General features: G+C 42.1%; 1 protein-coding gene across 2 annotated transcripts in view; it reads right to left on the bottom strand.

Annotated features, from left to right (window-relative positions):
• The window catches only part of LOC139750714 (Golgi to ER traffic protein 4 homolog), a 259236-nt gene extending 239904 nt beyond the window's left edge, over nucleotides 1-19332 (bottom strand). For both annotated transcript variants that reach the window (XM_071665388.1, XM_071665387.1), the window contains exon 1: nucleotides 19201-19332. In XM_071665388.1, coding sequence (XP_071521489.1) covers nucleotides 19201-19310 — 110 coding nt within the window. In that variant the 5' untranslated portion in view covers nucleotides 19311-19332. The remainder of the gene's footprint in view (nucleotides 1-19200) is intronic.
• Nucleotides 19333-19740: the final 408 nt, after the last annotated feature.

Genomic DNA, 19740 nt, shown 5'->3' on the forward strand with positions numbered 1-19740 from the left:
AATGGAATAACAACCCCCTCCCCCTCATATGTGTGAGGTAGCACCAGGAAAAGACAACAAAGGCCCCATTCGTTCACACTCAGTCTCTAGCTGTCATGGAATAATGCGCGAAAACACAGCTCCCTTTCCACATCCAGGCCCCACAGAACATTCCACGGTTTACCCCAGACGCTTCACATGCCCTGCTTCAATCCATTGACAGCACGTCGACCCCGGTATACCACATTGTTCCAGTTCACTCTATTCCTTGCACGCCTTTCACCCTCCTGCATGTTCAGGCCCCAATCACTCAAAATCTTTTTCACTCCATCTTTCCACCTCCAATTTGGTCTCCCACTTCTCATTCCCTCCACATCTGACACATATATCCTCTTGGTCAATCTTTCCTCACTCATTCTCTCCATGAGACCAAACCATTTCAAAACACCCTCTTCTGCTCTCTCAAACACGCTTTTTTTATTTCCACACATCTCTCTTCCCCTACATTACTTACTCGATCAAACCACCTCAAACCACATATTGTCTTCAAACATCTCATTTCCACCACATCCATCCTCCTGCGCACAACTCTATCCATAGCCTACACCTCGCAACCATACAACATCGTTGGAGCCACTATTCCTTCAAACATAGCCATTTTTGCTTTCCGAGATAATGTTCTCGACTTCCATACATTCTTCAAGGCTCCCAGGATTTTCGCCCCCTCCCCCACCCTATGATTCACTTCCACTTCCATGGTTCCATCCGCTGCCAGATCCACTCCCAGATATCTAAAACACTTTACTTCCTCCAGTTTTTCTCCATTCAAACTTACCTCCCAGTTGACTTGACCCTTAACCCTACTGTACCTAATAACCTTGCTCTTATTCACATTTACTCTTAACTTTCCTCTTTCACACACTTTACCAAACTCAGTCACCAGCTTCTGCAGTTTCTCACATGAATCAGCCACCAGCGCTGTATCATCAGCGATCAACAACTGACTCACTTCCCAAGCTCTCTCATCCACAACATACTGCATACTTGCCCCTCTTTCCAAAACTCTTGTGTTCACCTCCCTAACAACCCCATCCATAAACAAATTAAACAACCATGGAGACATCACACACCCTTGTCGCAAACCTACAGTCACTGAGAACCAATCACTTTCCTCTCTTTCTACACGTACACATGCCTTACATCCTCGACAAAAACTTTTCACTGCTTCTAACAACCTGCCTCCTACACCATATATTCTCAATACCTTCCACAGAGCATCTCTATCAACTCTTATCATATGCCTTCTCCAGATCCATAAATGCTACATACAAACCCATTCGCTTTTCTAAGTATTTCTCACATAAATTCTTCAAAGCAAACACCTGATCCACACATCCTCTACCACTTCTGAAACCACACTGCTCTTCCCCAATCTGATGCTCTGTACATGCTTTAACCCTCTCAATCAATACCCTCCCATATAATTTACCAGAAATACTCAACAAACTTATACCTCTGTAATTTGAGCACTCACTCTTATCCCCTTTGCCTTTGTACAATGGCACTATGCAAGCATTCCACCAATCCTCAGGCACCTCACCATGAATCATACATACATTAAATAACCTTACCAACCAGTCAACAATACAGTCACCCCCTCTTTTAATAAATTCCACTGCAATACCATCCAAACCTGCTGCCTTGCCGGCTTTCATCTTCCGCAAAGCTTTTACTACCTCTTCTCTGTTTACCAAATCATTTTCCCTAACCCTCTCACTTTGCACACCACCCTCGACCAAAACACCCTATATCTCCCACTCTATCATCAAACACATTCAACAAACCTTCAAAATACTCACTTCTTCTCACATCACCACTACTTGTTATCACCTCCCCATTTGCCCCCTTCACTGAAGTTCCCATTTGATCCCTTGTCTTACGCACTTTATTTACCTCCTCCCAAAACATCTTTTTATTCTCCCTAAAATTTAATGATACTCTCTCACCCCAACTCTCATTTGCCCTCTTTTTCACCTCTTGCACCTTTCTCTTGACCTCCTGCCTCTTTCTTTTATACATCTCCCACTCATTTGCATTTTTCCCCTGCAAAAATCATCCAAATGCCTCTCTCTTCTTTTTCAATAACAGCAAAAATCGTCCAAATGCCTCTCTCTTCTCTTTCAATAACAATCTTATTTCTTCAACCCACCACTCATTATCCTTTCTAATCAACCCACCTCCCACACTTCTCATGCCACAAGCATCTTTTGCGCAAGCCATCACTGCTTCCCTAAATGCATCCCATTCCTCCCCCAACTCCCCTTACCTCCTTTGTTCTCACCTTTTTCCATTCTGTACTCAGTCTCTCCTGGTACTTCCTCACATGAGTCTCCTTCCCAAACTCACTTACTTTCACCACTCTCTTCACCCCAACATTCTCTCTTCTTTTCTGAAAACCCCTACAAGTCATCACCTTCGCCTCCACAAGATAATGATCAGACATCCCTCCAGCTGCACCTCTCAGCACATTAGCATCCAAAAGTCTCTCTTTCGTGCGTCTATCAATTAACACGTAATCCAGTAACGCTCTCTGGTCATCTCTCCTACTTACATACGTATACTTATGTATATCTCGCTTTTTAAACCAGGTATTCCCAATCACCAGTCCTTTTTCAGCACATAAATCTACAAGCTCTTCACCATTTCCATTTACAACACTGAACACCCCATGTATACCAATTATTCCCTCAACTGCCACATTACTCACCTTTGCATTCAAATCACCCATCACTATAACCTGGTCTTGTGCATCGAAACCACTAACACACTCATTCAGCTGCTCCCAAAACACTTGCCTCTCATGATCTTTCTTCTCATACCCAGGTGCATATGCACCAATAATCACCCATCTCTCTCCATCAACTTTCAGTTTTACCCATATCAATCTAGAGTTTACTTTCTTACACTCTATCACATACTCCCACAACTCCTGTTTCAGGAGTAGTGCTACTCCCTCTCTTGCTCTTGTCCTCTCACTAACCCCTGACTTTGCTCCTAAGACATTCCCAAACCACTCTTCCCCTTTACCCTTGAGCTTCGTTTCACTCAGTGCCAAAACAACCAGGATCCTTTCCTCAATCATACTACCTACCTCTCCTTTTTTCTCATCTTGGTTACATCCACACACATTTAGACACCCCAATCTGAACCTTCGAGGAGGATGAGCACTCCCCACGTGACTCCTTCTTCTGTTTCCCCTTTTAGAAAGTCAAAATACAAGGAGGGGAGGGTTTCTGGCCCCCCACTCCCGTCCTCTTTAGTCGCCTTCTATGGCACGTGAGGAATGCATGGGAAGTATTCTTTCTCCCCTATCCCCAGGGGCAAGCATGGAAAGAGGGGCAAGTATGAAGTCTGTTGGGGATGAGAGAGCTTGGGAAGTGAGTCAGTTGTTGTTTGCTGATGATACAGCGCTGGTGGATGATTCATGTGAGAAACTGCAGAAGCTGGTGACTGAGTTTGGTAAAGTGTGTGAAAGAGGAAAGTTAAGAGTAAATGTGAATAAGAGCTAGGTTATTAGGTTCAGTAGGGTTAAGGGTCAAGTCAATTGGGAGGTAAGTTTGAATGGAGAAAAACTGGAGGAAGTAAAGTGTTTTAGATATCTGGGAGTGGATCTGGGAGTGGATGGAACCATGGAAGCGGAAGTGAATCATAGGGTGGGGGAGGGGGCGAAAATCCTAGGAGCCTTGAAGAATGTGTGAAGTCGAGAACATTATCTCTGAAAGCAAAAATGGCTATGTTTGAAGAAATAGTGGTACCAACAATGTTGTATGGTTGCGAGGCGTGGGCTATGGATAGAGTTGTGCGCAGGAAGGTGGATATGTTGGAAATGACATGTTTGAGGACAATATGTGGTGTGAGGTGGTTTGATCGAGTAAGTAACGTAAGGGTAAGAGAGATGTGTGGAAATAAAAAGAGCGTGGTTGAGAGAGCAGAAGAGGGTGTTTTGAAATGGTTTGGGCACATGGAGAGAATGAGTGAGGAAAGATTGACCAAGAGGATATATGTGTCGGAGGTGGAGGGAACGAGGAGAAGAGGGAGACCAAATTGGAGGTGGAAAGATGGAGTGAAAAGATTTTGTGTGATCGGGGCCTGAACATGCAGGAGGGTGAAAGGAGGGCAAAGAATAGAGTGAATTGGAGCGATGTGGTATATCAGGGTTGACGTGATGTCAGTGGATTGAATCAAGGCATGTGAAGCGTCTGGGGTAAACCATGGAAAGCTGTGTAGGTATGTGTATTTGCGTGTGGGGACGTATGTATATACATGTGTATGGGGCTGGGTTGGGCCATTTCTTTCGTCTGTTTCCTTGAGCAACCTCGCAAACGCGGGAGACAGCGACAAAGCAAAAAAAGAAAAAAAATATATATATATTTATTATATTCATTTATTTTGCTTTGTTGCTGTCTCCCGCGTTTGCAAGGTAGCGCAAGGAAACAGACGAAAGAAATGGCCCAACCCACCCCCATACACAATGTATATACTTACACGTCCACACACGCAAATATACATACCTATACATCTCAATGTACACATATATATAACCCCAATATATCCATGCACACAATTCACACTGTCTGCCTTTATTCATTCCCATCGCCACCTCGCAATTATGGAATATCATCCCCTCCCCCCTCATATGTGCGTGGTAGCACTAGGAAAAGACAACAAAGGCCCCATTCGTTCACACTCAGTCTCTAGCTGTTATGTAATAATGCCCGAAACCACAGCTCCCTTTCCATATCCAGGCCCCACATAACTTTCCATGGTTTACCCCAGACGCTTCACATGCCCTGATTCAATCCATTGACAGCACATCGACCCCGGTATACCACATCGATCCAATTCACACTATTCCTTGCCCGCCTTTCACCCTCCTGCATGTTCAGGCCCCGATCACTCAAAATCTTTTTCACTCCATCTTTCCACCTCCAATTTGCTCTCCCACTTCTCCTCGTTCCCTCCACCTCCGACACATATATGATCTTGGTCAATCTATATACATATATATAAAAGGACTGGTGATTGGGAATACCTGATTTAAAAAGCGAGATATACATAAGTATACGTATGTAAGTAAGAGAGATGGCCAGAGAGCGTTATTGGATTATGTGTTAATCGACAGGCGCGCGAAAGAGAGACTCTTGGATGTTAATGTGCTGAGAGGTGCAACTGGAGGGATGTCTGATCATTATCTTGTGGAGGCTAAGGTGATGACTTTGTATGGGTTTTCAGAAAAGAAGAGTGAATGTTGGGGGTGAAGAGGGTGGTGAGAGTAAGTGAGCATGTCGACCCCAGTATACCACATCGATCCAATTCACTCTATTCCTTGCCCTCCTTTCACCCTCCTGCATCTTCAGGCCTCGATCACACAAAATCTTTTTCACTCCATCTTTCCACCTCCAATTTGGTCTCCCACTTCTCCTCGTTCCCTCCACCTCCGACACATATATCCTCTTGGTCAATCTTTCCTCACTCATTCTCTCCATGTGCCCAAACCAGTTCAAAACACCCTCTTCTGCTCTCTCAACCACGCTCTTTTTATTTCCACACATCTCTCTTACCCGTACGTTACTTACTCAATCAAACCACCTCACACCACACATTGTCCTCAAACATCTCATTTCCACCACATCCATCATCCTGCGCACAACTCTATCCATAGCCCACGCCTCGCAACCATACAACATTGTTGGAACCACTATTCCTTCAAACATAACCATTTTTGCTTTCCAAGATAATGTTCTCGACTTCCACACATTCTTCAAGGCTCCCAGGGTTTTCACCCCCTCCCCCACCCTATGATTCACGTCCGCTTCCATGGTTCCATCCGCTGCCAGATCCACTCCCAAATATCTAAAACACTTTACTTCCTCCAATTTTTCTCCATTCAAACATACCTCCAAATTGACTTGACCCTCAACCCTACCGTACCTAATAACCTTGCTCTTATTCACATTTACTCTTAACTTTCTTCTTTCACACACTTTACCAAACTCAGTCACCAGCTTCTGCAGTTTCTCACATGAATCAGCCACCAGCGCTGTATCATCAGCGAACAACAACTGACTCACTTCCCAAGCTCTCTCATCCCCAACAGACTTCATACTTGCCCCTCTTTCCAAAACTCTTGCATTCACCTCCCTAACAACCCCATCCATAAACAAATTAAACAACCATGGAGACATCACACACCCCTGCCACAAACCTACATTCACTGAGAACCAATCACTTTCCTCTCTTCCTACACGTACACATGCCTTACATCCTCGATAAAAACTTTTCAGTGCTTCTAACAACTTGCCTCCCACACCATATATTCTTAATACCTTCCACAGAGCATCTCTATCAACTCTATCATATGCCTTCTCCAGATCCATATGCTCCATACAAATCCATTTGCTTTTCTAAGTATTTCTCAAATACATTCTTCAAAGCAAACACCTGATCCACACATCCTCTACCACTTCTGAAACCACACTGCTCTTCCCCAATCTGATGCTCTGTACATGCCTTCACCCTCTCAATCAATACCCTCCCATATAATTTACCAGGAATACTCAACAAACTTATACCTCTGTAATTTGAGCACTCACTCTTATCCCCTTTGCCTTTGTACAAAGGCACTATGCACGCATTCCGCCAATCCTCAGGCACCTCACCATGAGTCATACATACATTAAATAACCTTACCAACCAGTCAATAATATATATATTTGCGTGTGTGGACATGTATGCATATACATGTTTATATGGATGGGATGGGCTATTCTTTCGTCTGCTTCCTTGTGATGCCTCGCTAATGCGGCAGACAGCAACAAAGCAAAATAAATAAAATAAATAAATATATATATATACATATATATATATATATATATATATATATATATATATATATATATATATATATATATATATATATATATATATTTATTTATTTTATTTATTTTGCTTTGTCACTGTCTGCCGCATTAGCGAGGTAGCACAAGGAAGCAGACGAAAGAATAGCCAATCCCACCCATATAAACATGTATATACATACACGTCCACACACACAAATATACATACCTATACATTTCAATGTACACATATATATAAACACACAGACATATACATATATACACATGTACATAATTCATACTGTCTGCCTTTATTTATTCCCATCGCCAATTCGCCACAAATGGAATAACAACCCCCTCCCCCTCATATGTGTGAGGTAGCACCAGGAAAAGACAACAAAGGCCCCATTCGTTCACACTCAGTCTCTAGCTGTCATGGAATAATGCGCGAAAACACAGCTCCCTTTCCACATCCAGGCCCCACAGAACATTCCACGGTTTACCCCAGACGCTTCACATGCCCTGCTTCAATCCATTGACAGCACGTCGACCCCGGTATACCACATTGTTCCAGTTCACTCTATTCCTTGCACGCCTTTCACCCTCCTGCATGTTCAGGCCCCAATCACTCAAAATCTTTTTCACTCCATCTTTCCACCTCCAATTTGGTCTCCCACTTCTCATTCCCTCCACATCTGACACATATATCCTCTTGGTCAATCTTTCCTCACTCATTCTCTCCATGAGACCAAACCATTTCAAAACACCCTCTTCTGCTCTCTCAAACACGCTTTTTTTATTTCCACACATCTCTCTTCCCCTACATTACTTACTCGATCAAACCACCTCAAACCACATATTGTCTTCAAACATCTCATTTCCACCACATCCATCCTCCTGCGCACAACTCTATCCATAGCCTACACCTCGCAACCATACAACATCGTTGGAGCCACTATTCCTTCAAACATAGCCATTTTTGCTTTCCGAGATAATGTTCTCGACTTCATACATTCTTCAAGGCTCCCAGGATTTTCGCCCCCTCCCCCACCCTATGATTCACTTCCACTTCCATGGTTCCATCCGCTGCCAGATCCACTCCCAGATATCTAAAACACTTTACTTCCTCCAGTTTTTCTCCATTCAAACTTACCTCCCAGTTGACTTGACCCTTAACCCTACTGTACCTAATAACCTTGCTCTTATTCACATTTACTCTTAACTTTCCTCTTTCACACACTTTACCAAACTCAGTCACCAGCTTCTGCAGTTTCTCACATGAATCAGCCACCAGCGCTGTATCATCAGCGATCAACAACTGACTCACTTCCCAAGCTCTCTCATCCACAACATACTGCATACTTGCCCCTCTTTCCAAAACTCTTGTGTTCACCTCCCTAACAACCCCATCCATAAACAAATTAAACAACCATGGAGACATCACACACCCTTGTCGCAAACCTACAGTCACTGAGAACCAATCACTTTCCTCTCTTTCTACACGTACACATGCCCTACATCCTCGACAAAAACTTTTCACTGCTTCTAACAACCTGCCTCCTACACCATATATTCTCAATACCTTCCACAGAGCATCTCTATCAACTCTTATCATATGCCTTCTCCAGATCCATAAATGCTACATACAAACCCATTCGCTTTTCTAAGTATTTCTCACATAAATTCTTCAAAGCAAACACCTGATCCACACATCCTCTACCACTTCTGAAACCACACTGCTCTTCCCCAATCTGATGCTCTGTACATGCTTTAACCCTCTCAATCAATACCCTCCCATATAATTTACCAGAAATACTCAACAAACTTATACCTCTGTAATTTGAGCACTCACTCTTATCCCCTTTGCCTTTGTACAATGGCACTATGCAAGCATTCCGCCAATCCTCAGGCACCTCACCATGAATCATACATACATTAAATAACCTTACCAACCAGTCAACAATACAGTCACCCCCTCTTTTAATAAATTCCACTGCAATACCATCCAAACCTGCTGCCTTGCCGGCTTTCATCTTCCGCAAAGCTTTTACTACCTCTTCTCTGTTTACCAAATCATTTTCCCTAACCCTCTCACTTTGCACACCACCTCGACCAAAACACCCTATATCTCCCACTCTATCATCAAACACATTCAACAAACCTTCAAAATACTCACTTCTTCTCACATCACCACTACTTGTTATCACCTCCCCATTTGCCCCCTTCACTGAAGTTCCCATTTGATCCCTTGTCTTACGCACTTTATTTACCTCCTCCCAAAACATCTTTTTATTCTCCCTAAAATTTAATGATACTCTCTCACCCCAACTCTCATTTGCCCTCTTTTTCACCTCTTGCACCTTTCTCTTGACCTCCTGCCTCTTTCTTTTATACATCTCCCACTCATTTGCATTTTTCCCCTGCAAAAATCATCCAAATGCCTCTCTCTTCTTTTTCAATAACAGCAAAAATCGTCCAAATGCCTCTCTCTTCTCTTTCAATAACAATCTTATTTCTTCAACCCACCACTCATTATCCTTTCTAATCAACCCACCTCCCACACTTCTCATGCCACAAGCATCTTTTGCGCAAGCCATCACTGCTTCCCTAAATGCATCCCATTCCTCCCCCACTCCCCTTACCTCCTTTGTTCTCACCTTTTTCCATTCTGTACTCAGTCTCTCCTGGTACTTCCTCACATGAGTCTCCTTCCCAAACTCACTTACTTTCACCACTCTCTTCACCCCAACATTCTCTCTTCTTTTCTGAAAACCCCTACAAGTCATCACCTTCGCCTCCACAAGATAATGATCAGACATCCCTCCAGCTGCACCTCTCAGCACATTAGCATCCAAAAGTCTCTCTTTCGTGCGTCTATCAATTAACACGTAATCCAGTAACGCTCTCTGGTCATCTCTCCTACTTACATACGTATAATTATGTATATCTCGCTTTTTAAACCAGGTATTCCCAATCACCAGTCCTTTTTCAGCACATAAATCTACAAGCTCTTCACCATTTCCATTTACAACACTGAACACCCCATGTATACCAATTATTCCCTCAACTGCCACATTACTCACCTTTGCATTCAAATCACCCATCACTATAACCTGGTCTTGTGCATCGAAACCACTAACACACTCATTCAGCTGCTCCCAAAACACTTGCCTCTCATGATCTTTCTTCTCATACCCAGGTGCATATGCACCAATAATCACCCATCTCTCTCCATCAACTTTCAGTTTTACCCATATCAATCTAGAGTTTACTTTCTTACACTCTATCACATACTCCCACAACTCCTGTTTCAGGAGTAGTGCTACTCCCTCTCTTGCTCTTGTCCTCTCACTAACCCCTGACTTTGCTCCTAAGACATTCCCAAACCACTCTTCCCCTTTACCCTTGAGCTTCGTTTCACTCAGTGCCAAAACAACCAGGATCCTTTCCTCAATCATACTACCTACCTCTCCTTTTTTCTCATCTTGGTTACATCCACACACATTTAGACACCCCAATCTGAACCTTCGAGGAGGATGAGCACTCCCCACGTGACTCCTTCTTCTGTTTCCCCTTTTAGAAAGTCAAAATACAAGGAGGGGAGGGTTTCTGGCCCCCCACTCCCGTCCTCTTTAGTCGCCTTCTATGGCACGTGAGGAATGCATGGGAAGTATTCTTTCTCCCCTATCCCCAGGGGCAAGCATGGAAAGAGGGGCAAGTATGAAGTCTGTTGGGGATGAGAGAGCTTGGGAAGTGAGTCAGTTGTTGTTTGCTGATGATACAGCGCTGGTGGATGATTCATGTGAGAAACTGCAGAAGCTGGTGACTGAGTTTGGTAAAGTGTGTGAAAGAGGAAAGTTAAGAGTAAATGTGAATAAGAGCTAGGTTATTAGGTTCAGTAGGGTTAAGGGTCAAGTCAATTGGGAGGTAAGTTTGAATGGAGAAAAACTGGAGGAAGTAAAGTGTTTTAGATATCTGGGAGTGGATCTGGGAGTGGATGGAACCATGGAAGCGGAAGTGAATCATAGGGTGGGGGAGGGGGCGAAAATCCTAGGAGCCTTGAAGAATGTGTGAAGTCGAGAACATTATCTCTGAAAGCAAAAATGGCTATGTTTGAAGAAATAGTGGTACCAACAATGTTGTATGGTTGCGAGGCGTGGGCTATGGATAGAGTTGTGCGCAGGAAGGTGGATATGTTGGAAATGACATGTTTGAGGACAATATGTGGTGTGAGGTGGTTTGATCGAGTAAGTAACGTAAGGGTAAGAGAGATGTGTGGAAATAAAAAGAGCGTGGTTGAGAGAGCAGAAGAGGGTGTTTTGAAATGGTTTGGGCACATGGAGAGAATGAGTGAGGAAAGATTGACCAAGAGGATATATGTGTCGGAGGTGGAGGGAACGAGGAGAAGAGGGAGACCAAATTGGAGGTGGAAAGATGGAGTGAAAAGGATTTTGTGTGATCGGGGCCTGAACATGCAGGAGGGTGAAAGGAGGGCAAGGAATAGAGTGAATTGGAGCGATGTGGTATACAGGGGTTGACGTGCTGTCAGTGGATTGAATCAAGGCATGTGAAGCGTCTGGGGTAAACCATGGAAAGCTGTGTAGGTATGTATATTTGCGTGTGTGGACGTGTGTATGTACATGTGTATGGGGAGGGTTGGGCCATTTCTTTCGTCTGTTTCCTTGCGCTACCTCGCAAACGCGGGAGACAGCGACAAAGTATAAAAAAAAAAAAAAAAATATATATATATATATATATATATATATATATATATATATATATATATATATATATATATATATATTATTTTTATTTTGCTTTGTCGCTGTCTCCCGCGTTTGCGAGGTAGCGCAAGGAAACAGACGAAAGAAATGGCCCAACCCACCCCTATACACAATGTATATACATACACTTCCACACATGCAAATATACATACCTATACATCTCAATGTACACATATATACACACACACAGACACACACATATATATCCATGCACACAATTCACACTGTCTGCCTTTATTCATTCCCATCGCCACCTCGCCACACATGGAATACCATCCCCCTCCCCCCTCATATGTGCGTGGTAGCACTAGGAAAAGACAACAAAGGCCCCATTCGTTCACACTCAGTCTCTAGCTGTTATGTAATAATGCCCGAAACCACAGCTCCCTTTCCATATCCAGGCCCCACATAACTTTCCATGGTTTACCCCAGACGCTTCACATGCCCTGATTCAATCCATTGACAGCACATCGACCCCGGTATACCACATCGATCCAATTCACACTATTCCTTGCCCGCCTTTCACCCTCCTGCATGTTCAGGCCCCGATCACTCAAAATCTTTTTCACTCCATCTTTCCACCTCCAATTTGCTCTCCCACTTCTCCTCGTTCCCTCCACCTCCGACACATATATGATCTTGGTCAATCTATATACATATATATAAAAGGACTGGTGATTGGGAATACCTGATTTAAAAAGCGAGATATACATAAGTATACGTATGTAAGTAAGAGAGATGGCCAGAGAGCGTTATTGGATTATGTGTTAATTGACAGGCGCGCGAAAGAGAGACTCTTGGATGTTAATGTGCTGAGAGGTGCAACTGGAGGGATGTCTGATCATTATCTTGTGGAGGCTAAGGTGATGACTTGTAGGGGTTTTCAGAAAAGAAGAGTGAATGTTGGGGTGAAGAGGGTGGTGAGAGTAAGTGAGCTTGGGAAGGAGACTTGTGTGAGGAAGTACCAGGAGAGACTGAGTACAGAATGGAAAAAGTGAGAACAAAGGAGGTAAGGGGAGTGGGGGAGGAATGGGATGTATTTAGGGAAGCAGTGATGCCTGGCGCAAAAGATGCTTGTGGCATGAGAAGTGTGGGAGGTGGGTTGATTAGAAAGGATAATGAGTGGTGGGATGAAGAAGTAAGATTACTAGTGAAAGAGAAGAAAGAGGCATTTGGACGATTTTTGCAGGGAAAGAATGCAAATGAGTGGGAGATGTATAAAAGAAAGAGGCAGGAGGTCAAGAGAAAGGTGCAAGAGGTGAAAAAGAGGGAAATGAGAGTTGGGGTGAGAGAGTATCATTAAATTTTAGGGAGAATAAAAAGATGTTTTGGGAGGAGGTAAATAAAGTGCGTAAGACAAGGGAGCAAATGGGAACTTCAGTGAAGGGGGCTAATGGGGAGGTGATAACAAGTAGTGGTGATGTGAGAAGGAGATGGAGTGAGTATTTTGAAGGTTTGTTGAATGTGTTTGATGATAGAGTGGCAGATATAGGGTGTTTTGGTCGAGGTGGTGTGCAAAGTGAGAGGGTTAGGGAAAATGATTTGGTAAACAGAGAGGAGGTAGTAAAAGCTTTGCAGAAGATGAAAGCCAGCAAGGCAGCAGGTTTGGATGGTATTGCAGTGGAATTTATTAAAAAAGGGGGTGACTGTATTGTTGACTGGTTGGTAAGATTATTTAATGTATGTATGATTCATGGTGAGGTGCCTGAGGATTGGTGGAATGCTTGCATAGTGCCACTGTACAAAGGCAAAGGGGATAAGAGTGAGAGCTCAAATTACAGAGGTATAAGTTTGTTGAGTATTCCTGGTAAATTATATGGGAGGGTATTGATTGAGAGGGTGAAGGCATGTACAGAGCATCAGATTGGGGAAGAGCAGTGTGGTTTCAGAAGTGGTAGAGGATGTGTGGATCAGGTGTTTGCTTTGAAGAAAGTATATGAGACATACTTAGAAAAGCAAATGGATTTGTTTGTAGCATTTATGGATCTCGAGAAGGCATATGATAGAGTTGATAGAGATGCTCTGTGGAAGGTATTAAGAGTATATGGGGTGGGAGGCAAGTTGTTAGAAGTAGTGAAAAGTTTTTATCGAGGATGTAGGGCATGTGTACGTGTATGAAGAGAGGAAAGTGATTGGTTCTCAGTGAATGCTGGTTTGCGGCAAGGGTGTGTGATGTCTCCATGGTTGTTTAATTTGTTTATGGATGAGGTTGTTAGGTTGGTGAAAGCAAGAGTTTTGGAAAGAGGGGCAAGTATCCAGTCTGTTGTGGATGAGAGAGCTTGGGAAGAGAGTCAGTTGTTGTTCGCTGATGATACAGCACTGGTGGCTGATTCTTGTGAGAAATTGCAGAAGCTGGTGACTGAGTTTGGTAAAGTGTGTGAAAGAAGAAAGCTGAGAGTAAATGTGAATAAGAGCAATGTTATTAGGTACAGTAGGGTTGAGGGACAAGTCAATTGGGAGGTTAGTTTGAATGGAGAAAAACTGGAGGAAGTGAAGTGTTTTAGATATCTGGGAGTGGATTTGGCAGCGGATGGAACAATGGAAGCGGAAGTGAAACATAGGGTGGGGGAGGGGGCGAAAGCTCTGGCAGCGTTGAAGTGTGTGTGGAAGTCGAGAACATTATCTCGGAAAGCAAAAATGGGTTTGAGGGAATAGTGGTTCCAACAATGATATGTTGTTGTGAGGCATGGGCTATAGATAGAGCTGTGTGGAGGAGGGTGGATGTGCTGGAAATGAGATGTTTGAGGACAATATGTGGTGTGAGGTAGTTTGATCGAGTAAGTAATAATAGGGAAAGAGGGATGTGTGGTAATAAAAAGAGTGTGGTTGAGAGAGCAGTAGAGGGTGTTTTGAAATGGTTTGGTCACATGGAGAGAATGAGTGAAGAAAGATTGCCAAAGAGGATATATGTGTCAGAGGTGGGGGGGAATGAGGAGAAGTGGGAGACCAAATTGAAGGTGGAAAGATGGAGTGAAAAGATTTGAAGTGCTCAGGGCCTAAACATGCAGGAGGGTGACAGGCATGCACGGAATAGAGTGAATTGGAACGATGTGGTATACCGGGGTCGATGTGCTGTCAATGGATTGAACCAGGGCGTGTGAAGCGTCGGGGGTAAACCATGGAAAGTTCTGTGGGGCCTGGATGTGGAAAGGGAGCTGTGGTTTCAGTGCATTATAAATGACAGCTAAAGGCTGAGTGTGAACGAATGTGGCCTTTGTTGTCTTTTCCTGGCGCTACCTCGCACACATGCGGGGGGAGAGGGTTGTTATTTCATGTGTGGCGGGGTGGCGATGGGAATGAATAAAGGCAGACAGTATGAATTTTGTTCATGTGTATATATGTATATGTCTGTGTGTGTATATAAGTGTATACGTTGAGATGTATAGGTATGGATATTTACGTGTGTGGACGTGTGTGTATATACATGTGTATGTGGATGGGTTGGGCCATTCTTTGGTCTGTTTCCTTGCGCTACCTCGCTAACGCGGGAGACAGCGACAAAGTATAATGAATAAAAATATATATATATATTACTTAAACGCTGTCTCCCGCGTCAGCAAGGTACCACAAGGAAATACATGAGGAAAGACCCAACCCACCCACATACACATGTATATACATAAACGCCCATACATGCATATATACTTACATATACAGGAAACAGCATAAATGCCTGAAGGAAATGAAAAAGATAGCATATACATTCTCTTTTCTTACCCTCCACCTAATAACTGCCCCCTGCATCACCAAGGTAGTGCCAGGAAACATATGAAGAGAGGCCACATCCACTCCCACTCATTCTCAAACTATTATGTGCAATGCAACAAAACCACAGCTCCTTATCCACATCCAGGCCCAAGACATTTACATGGTTAACTATGGACATTTCACAAGCCCTGGTTAAGTCTACAGTTGGCAATTGACCCCAGTACACCACATCGTTCCTTTCACTCTATTCCCTGCATGACTTTCACCCTCCTACATGTTCAGGCCCCGATTGCTCAAAAAATTTTCACACCATCCTTCCATACCCAATTTGGTCTCCCAGTTCTCCTTCTTTCCACTTCTGACACATATATCCTCTCTGTCAACCTTTCATACGAGAATAATTAGCGAGAACACCACAAGAGGCCTATTGCCCCATGCTAGGCAGGTACTGAGTCTCTCTCCAACCTACAACCAACTGCCTGAACTCATAAACACATCCAACCTTCATTTAAAGCTACCTAAAGACTTGGCTTCCACTACTGTACTTGGCAGCTTGTTCCATAAATCTACTACCCTATTTCTGAACACCCCCATCTGACCTGAATATATTTTTTCTAATCTAAATCCATCATTTCTAGCCCTATCTGGTGGCGCAATTCTAAGAACTCTATTAATGCCCTTCACCTATCTAAAGATTTCAATCATATCCCCTTTAGCCCTCCTCCTCTTAAGTGAGTGTAAATTCAGTCTTTTTAACCTTTCTTCATAAGTGAGGTTTCTAATTCCAGGGATCATTCTTGTCATTTGTCTTTGTACTCTCTCTAAACAATCTATATTAACTGCACAGTATGGAGCCCAAAACAGTATCACGTAATCCAAACGTGGTCTTACCAATGAAAGATAAAGTTGCAATAATACTCTAGGAGTTTCATTCCTAACAGTCCTATTAATGAACCCTAACATCCTGTTACCCTTATTACACACTTTTAATACATTGTTGTCTCAGCCTAAGATCCTTGCTCACCAGTACACCTAAATCTCTTTTGCATTCTGTTTTGCCAATAGTAATATTGTCCAGTTTGTAGTCAGTGTTCCTGTCTTTACCCACACGTAATGTTCTGCATTTATCTATGTTCAATTCCATTTTCCATGTACATGCCCATTCTGATAATCTAAGTCCCTCTGCAAATTCAATGATTTTTCATCTGAGTCAATTGTGGCCATTATTTTTGTAACATCAACAAATTTATTCAAGTAGCTCGTTATTCCCATATCCATATCATTACTATATATAAAGAAGAAGTGCGGTTCCAAGAGTGACCCCTGAGGAACACCATTGCTACATTGCCCCACTCCAATGTAACTCCAATGATGCATACCCTCTTGTTTTCTGTCAGAGCCATGCCCTAATCCAATTAAATTCTCAACCCTGATGCCATGTGCTCACGAGGTACTCTGTCAAAAGCCTTACTCATAGTCCAAACCATTTCAACACACCCTCTTCTGCTCTCCCAACCTTTTTATTTCCACACATCTCAACCTTAAATTACTTACTCGATCAAACCACCTTACACCACATATTGTCCTCAAACATTTCATTTCACACAGACCCTCCTCTGCACAACCTTATCTACAGCTCATGCCTCGTATGCACATAATATTGTTGGAACTCCTATTTCTTCACACATACTTATTTTTGCCCTCCAAGATAATATTCTCTCTTTTCACACAGACTTCATCACTACCAGAAACCTTAGCCCTCTCCCCCACCCTATGACTCACTTTCACATCCATGGTTCCATTCGGTGCCAAGTCCACTCCCTATCTAAAACATTTCACTTCCTCAAATTTTTCTACATTCAAACTTACATATCAAGTAACTTGTCCTTCAACCCTGCTGAACCTAACAACCTTGCTCTTATTCATTTACTCTCCGCTTTCTCTTTCACTCACTCTTCTAAACTCAGTCACTCACTCTTCTAAACTCAGTCACCAACTTCTGCAGCCTCTCACTCAAATCAGCCTCCCTAACAGTTAGCCAATATCCACCATTCTAGTTGAAATATACCAGTCAAAACTACTAAAGAGTACCTTAGCAAATGGAAACAAAGGTCAATAAACTGAGACAGCAAGTTGGCCTATGATCCCCAGATGTACAGGAATTCAACATTGTGTATTTCTACTATTTAGCTAGTAAGTGTGATTGGGTGAAGTTTTTGAAGTTCTGTTGACTTTTTTTTACATGTTTTACCCATCAACTTTGATATTTTCCAATACACATAATTCTCTCTACTATTGCCTTCTTAAATATCATTCAGTAAACTATAATGCTCATGTGGATCCTCAACAACTAAACTACCAGTGCAGAACAAAACTATACTTCACCCTAATTTTCCTACAATGTTAATATTTACAATAATATTAACCCTACATTTTCCCTGTTATACATACCTCTTACAACTGTCGCCATATCTTATGTTATATAATGATAAAAACATTGCTCCTAATTTTTATTTGCAACAAGAGCATTCTTGAAAAACTAGTACTGCAAAACATAATCACTCAACATCCACATCTAATAAGAATGTAAAGTTAAATTGGAGTTTTACCTTAAACTGCACATATTCCCTAATCATCATATCTTTCCCTCATTATCAAATGTTTATCACTGTACAAAATATTACTCCAAATGATGAAGTGCCAATTTAAATCACATATTAAAGTAAGAGTCTGCTGATGAGTTAATCATCCAAATCCACGTTACTTCTGAGGTGCCCCTACAGCAATAACTTCATTTCTGTCTAGCATTTCACATTTCAGAAAAAGCCTGAAACTCTTACAAACACCATTTTGGAAAAATATCAAATACAGTTCTTGCTATATTACTGAGAAGTTGATTAAAACCATGTAAAGTACATCAATTACTACACCATTTTGACTCTCATCCAACATTATCCTGTAAGCTTAAGCAGGCCACTCTCATCCAACATTATCCTGTAAGCTTAAGTAGGACACTATCACACAACATTATCCTATAAGCTTATAAAGGACACTCGTCCAACATAATCCTATAAGCTTAAACAGGACATTCTCATCCAACACTATCCTGTAAGCTTTAGCAGGACACTCTCGTCCAACATCCTGTAAGCTTAAGCAGGACACTCGTCCAACATTATCCTGTAAGCTTAAGCAGGACACTCGTCCAACATCATCCTGTAAGCTTAAGCAGGCCATTTTCATCCAACATCATCCTGTAAGCTTAAGCAGGCCACTCTCGTCCATCATCATCCTGTAAGCTTAAGCAGGACACTCTTGTCCTACATTATCCTGTAAGCTTAAGCAGGACACTCTTGTCCAACATCATCCTGTAAGCTTAAGCAGGACACTAGTCCAACATTATCCTGTAAGCTTAAGCAGGACACTCTCATCCAACATTATCCTGTAAGCTAAAGTAGGACACTATCATACAACATTTTCCTATAAGCTTATAAATGACACTCGTACAACATAATCCTATAAGCTTAAACAGGACACTCACACTCAACATTATCCTATAAGCATAAACGGGACACTCGTCCAACAGTATAAGCTTAAGAAACACTAAAATCAATGTGGTTATGACTTATTCAGGAACCTTCCATTGCATTGTCTTCTACAAATGTGAGTACATAACACTCATTCCTTGGTAATGGTTTCCTACCTTAGCCATAAATATTATCAGTGACGCAAGTTTTCCATCTCTGGGAAAACCTAACCTTAAGAGAACAAATGCCAACTTGACCACTCTAACTGAATGAAGAAGAAAAAAAATCACTTATTTTCAAGAGACAAACCTGAAGTACAACGTTCTGTACATTTGATGAGCTTCATAATATCTTCCCTCTTCTACTGATGACTTTAATTTGGCAAGAACTCGAGCTACTCCTCTACTGCCCAGTGCCATGTTGACAAAGTCTTACGATTGCGCAAGTATGTTTATGAGTTTTAAAAATAACATGCTCTAACTCTAAATATACTATGAATAGATTAGATCATTTCAATTATTCAAAAAATGAAAAGCAAAGATATTTCTAATATATAACCGCTAGAAATTACAGAATGATATCGTAAAGAACACATACACACACACCTAAACTCTGAAGGTTTTCCAATAATGTTTCAAGAGCGCTTAACCTGATACCCTTTTAATAATTATATACTTACAAGACACAAATAAAAATAAACATTCACCTGCACAAGGTTTCCTATTCATATATATATATATATATATATATATATATATATATATATATATATATATATATATATATATATATATTTTTTTTTTTTTTTTTTTTTTTTTTATACTTTGTCGCTGTCTCCCGCGTTTGCGA

This window comes from Panulirus ornatus, chromosome 10 (assembly GCF_036320965.1).
Source record: "Panulirus ornatus isolate Po-2019 chromosome 10, ASM3632096v1, whole genome shotgun sequence".
Taxonomy (NCBI): domain Eukaryota; kingdom Metazoa; phylum Arthropoda; class Malacostraca; order Decapoda; family Palinuridae; genus Panulirus; species Panulirus ornatus.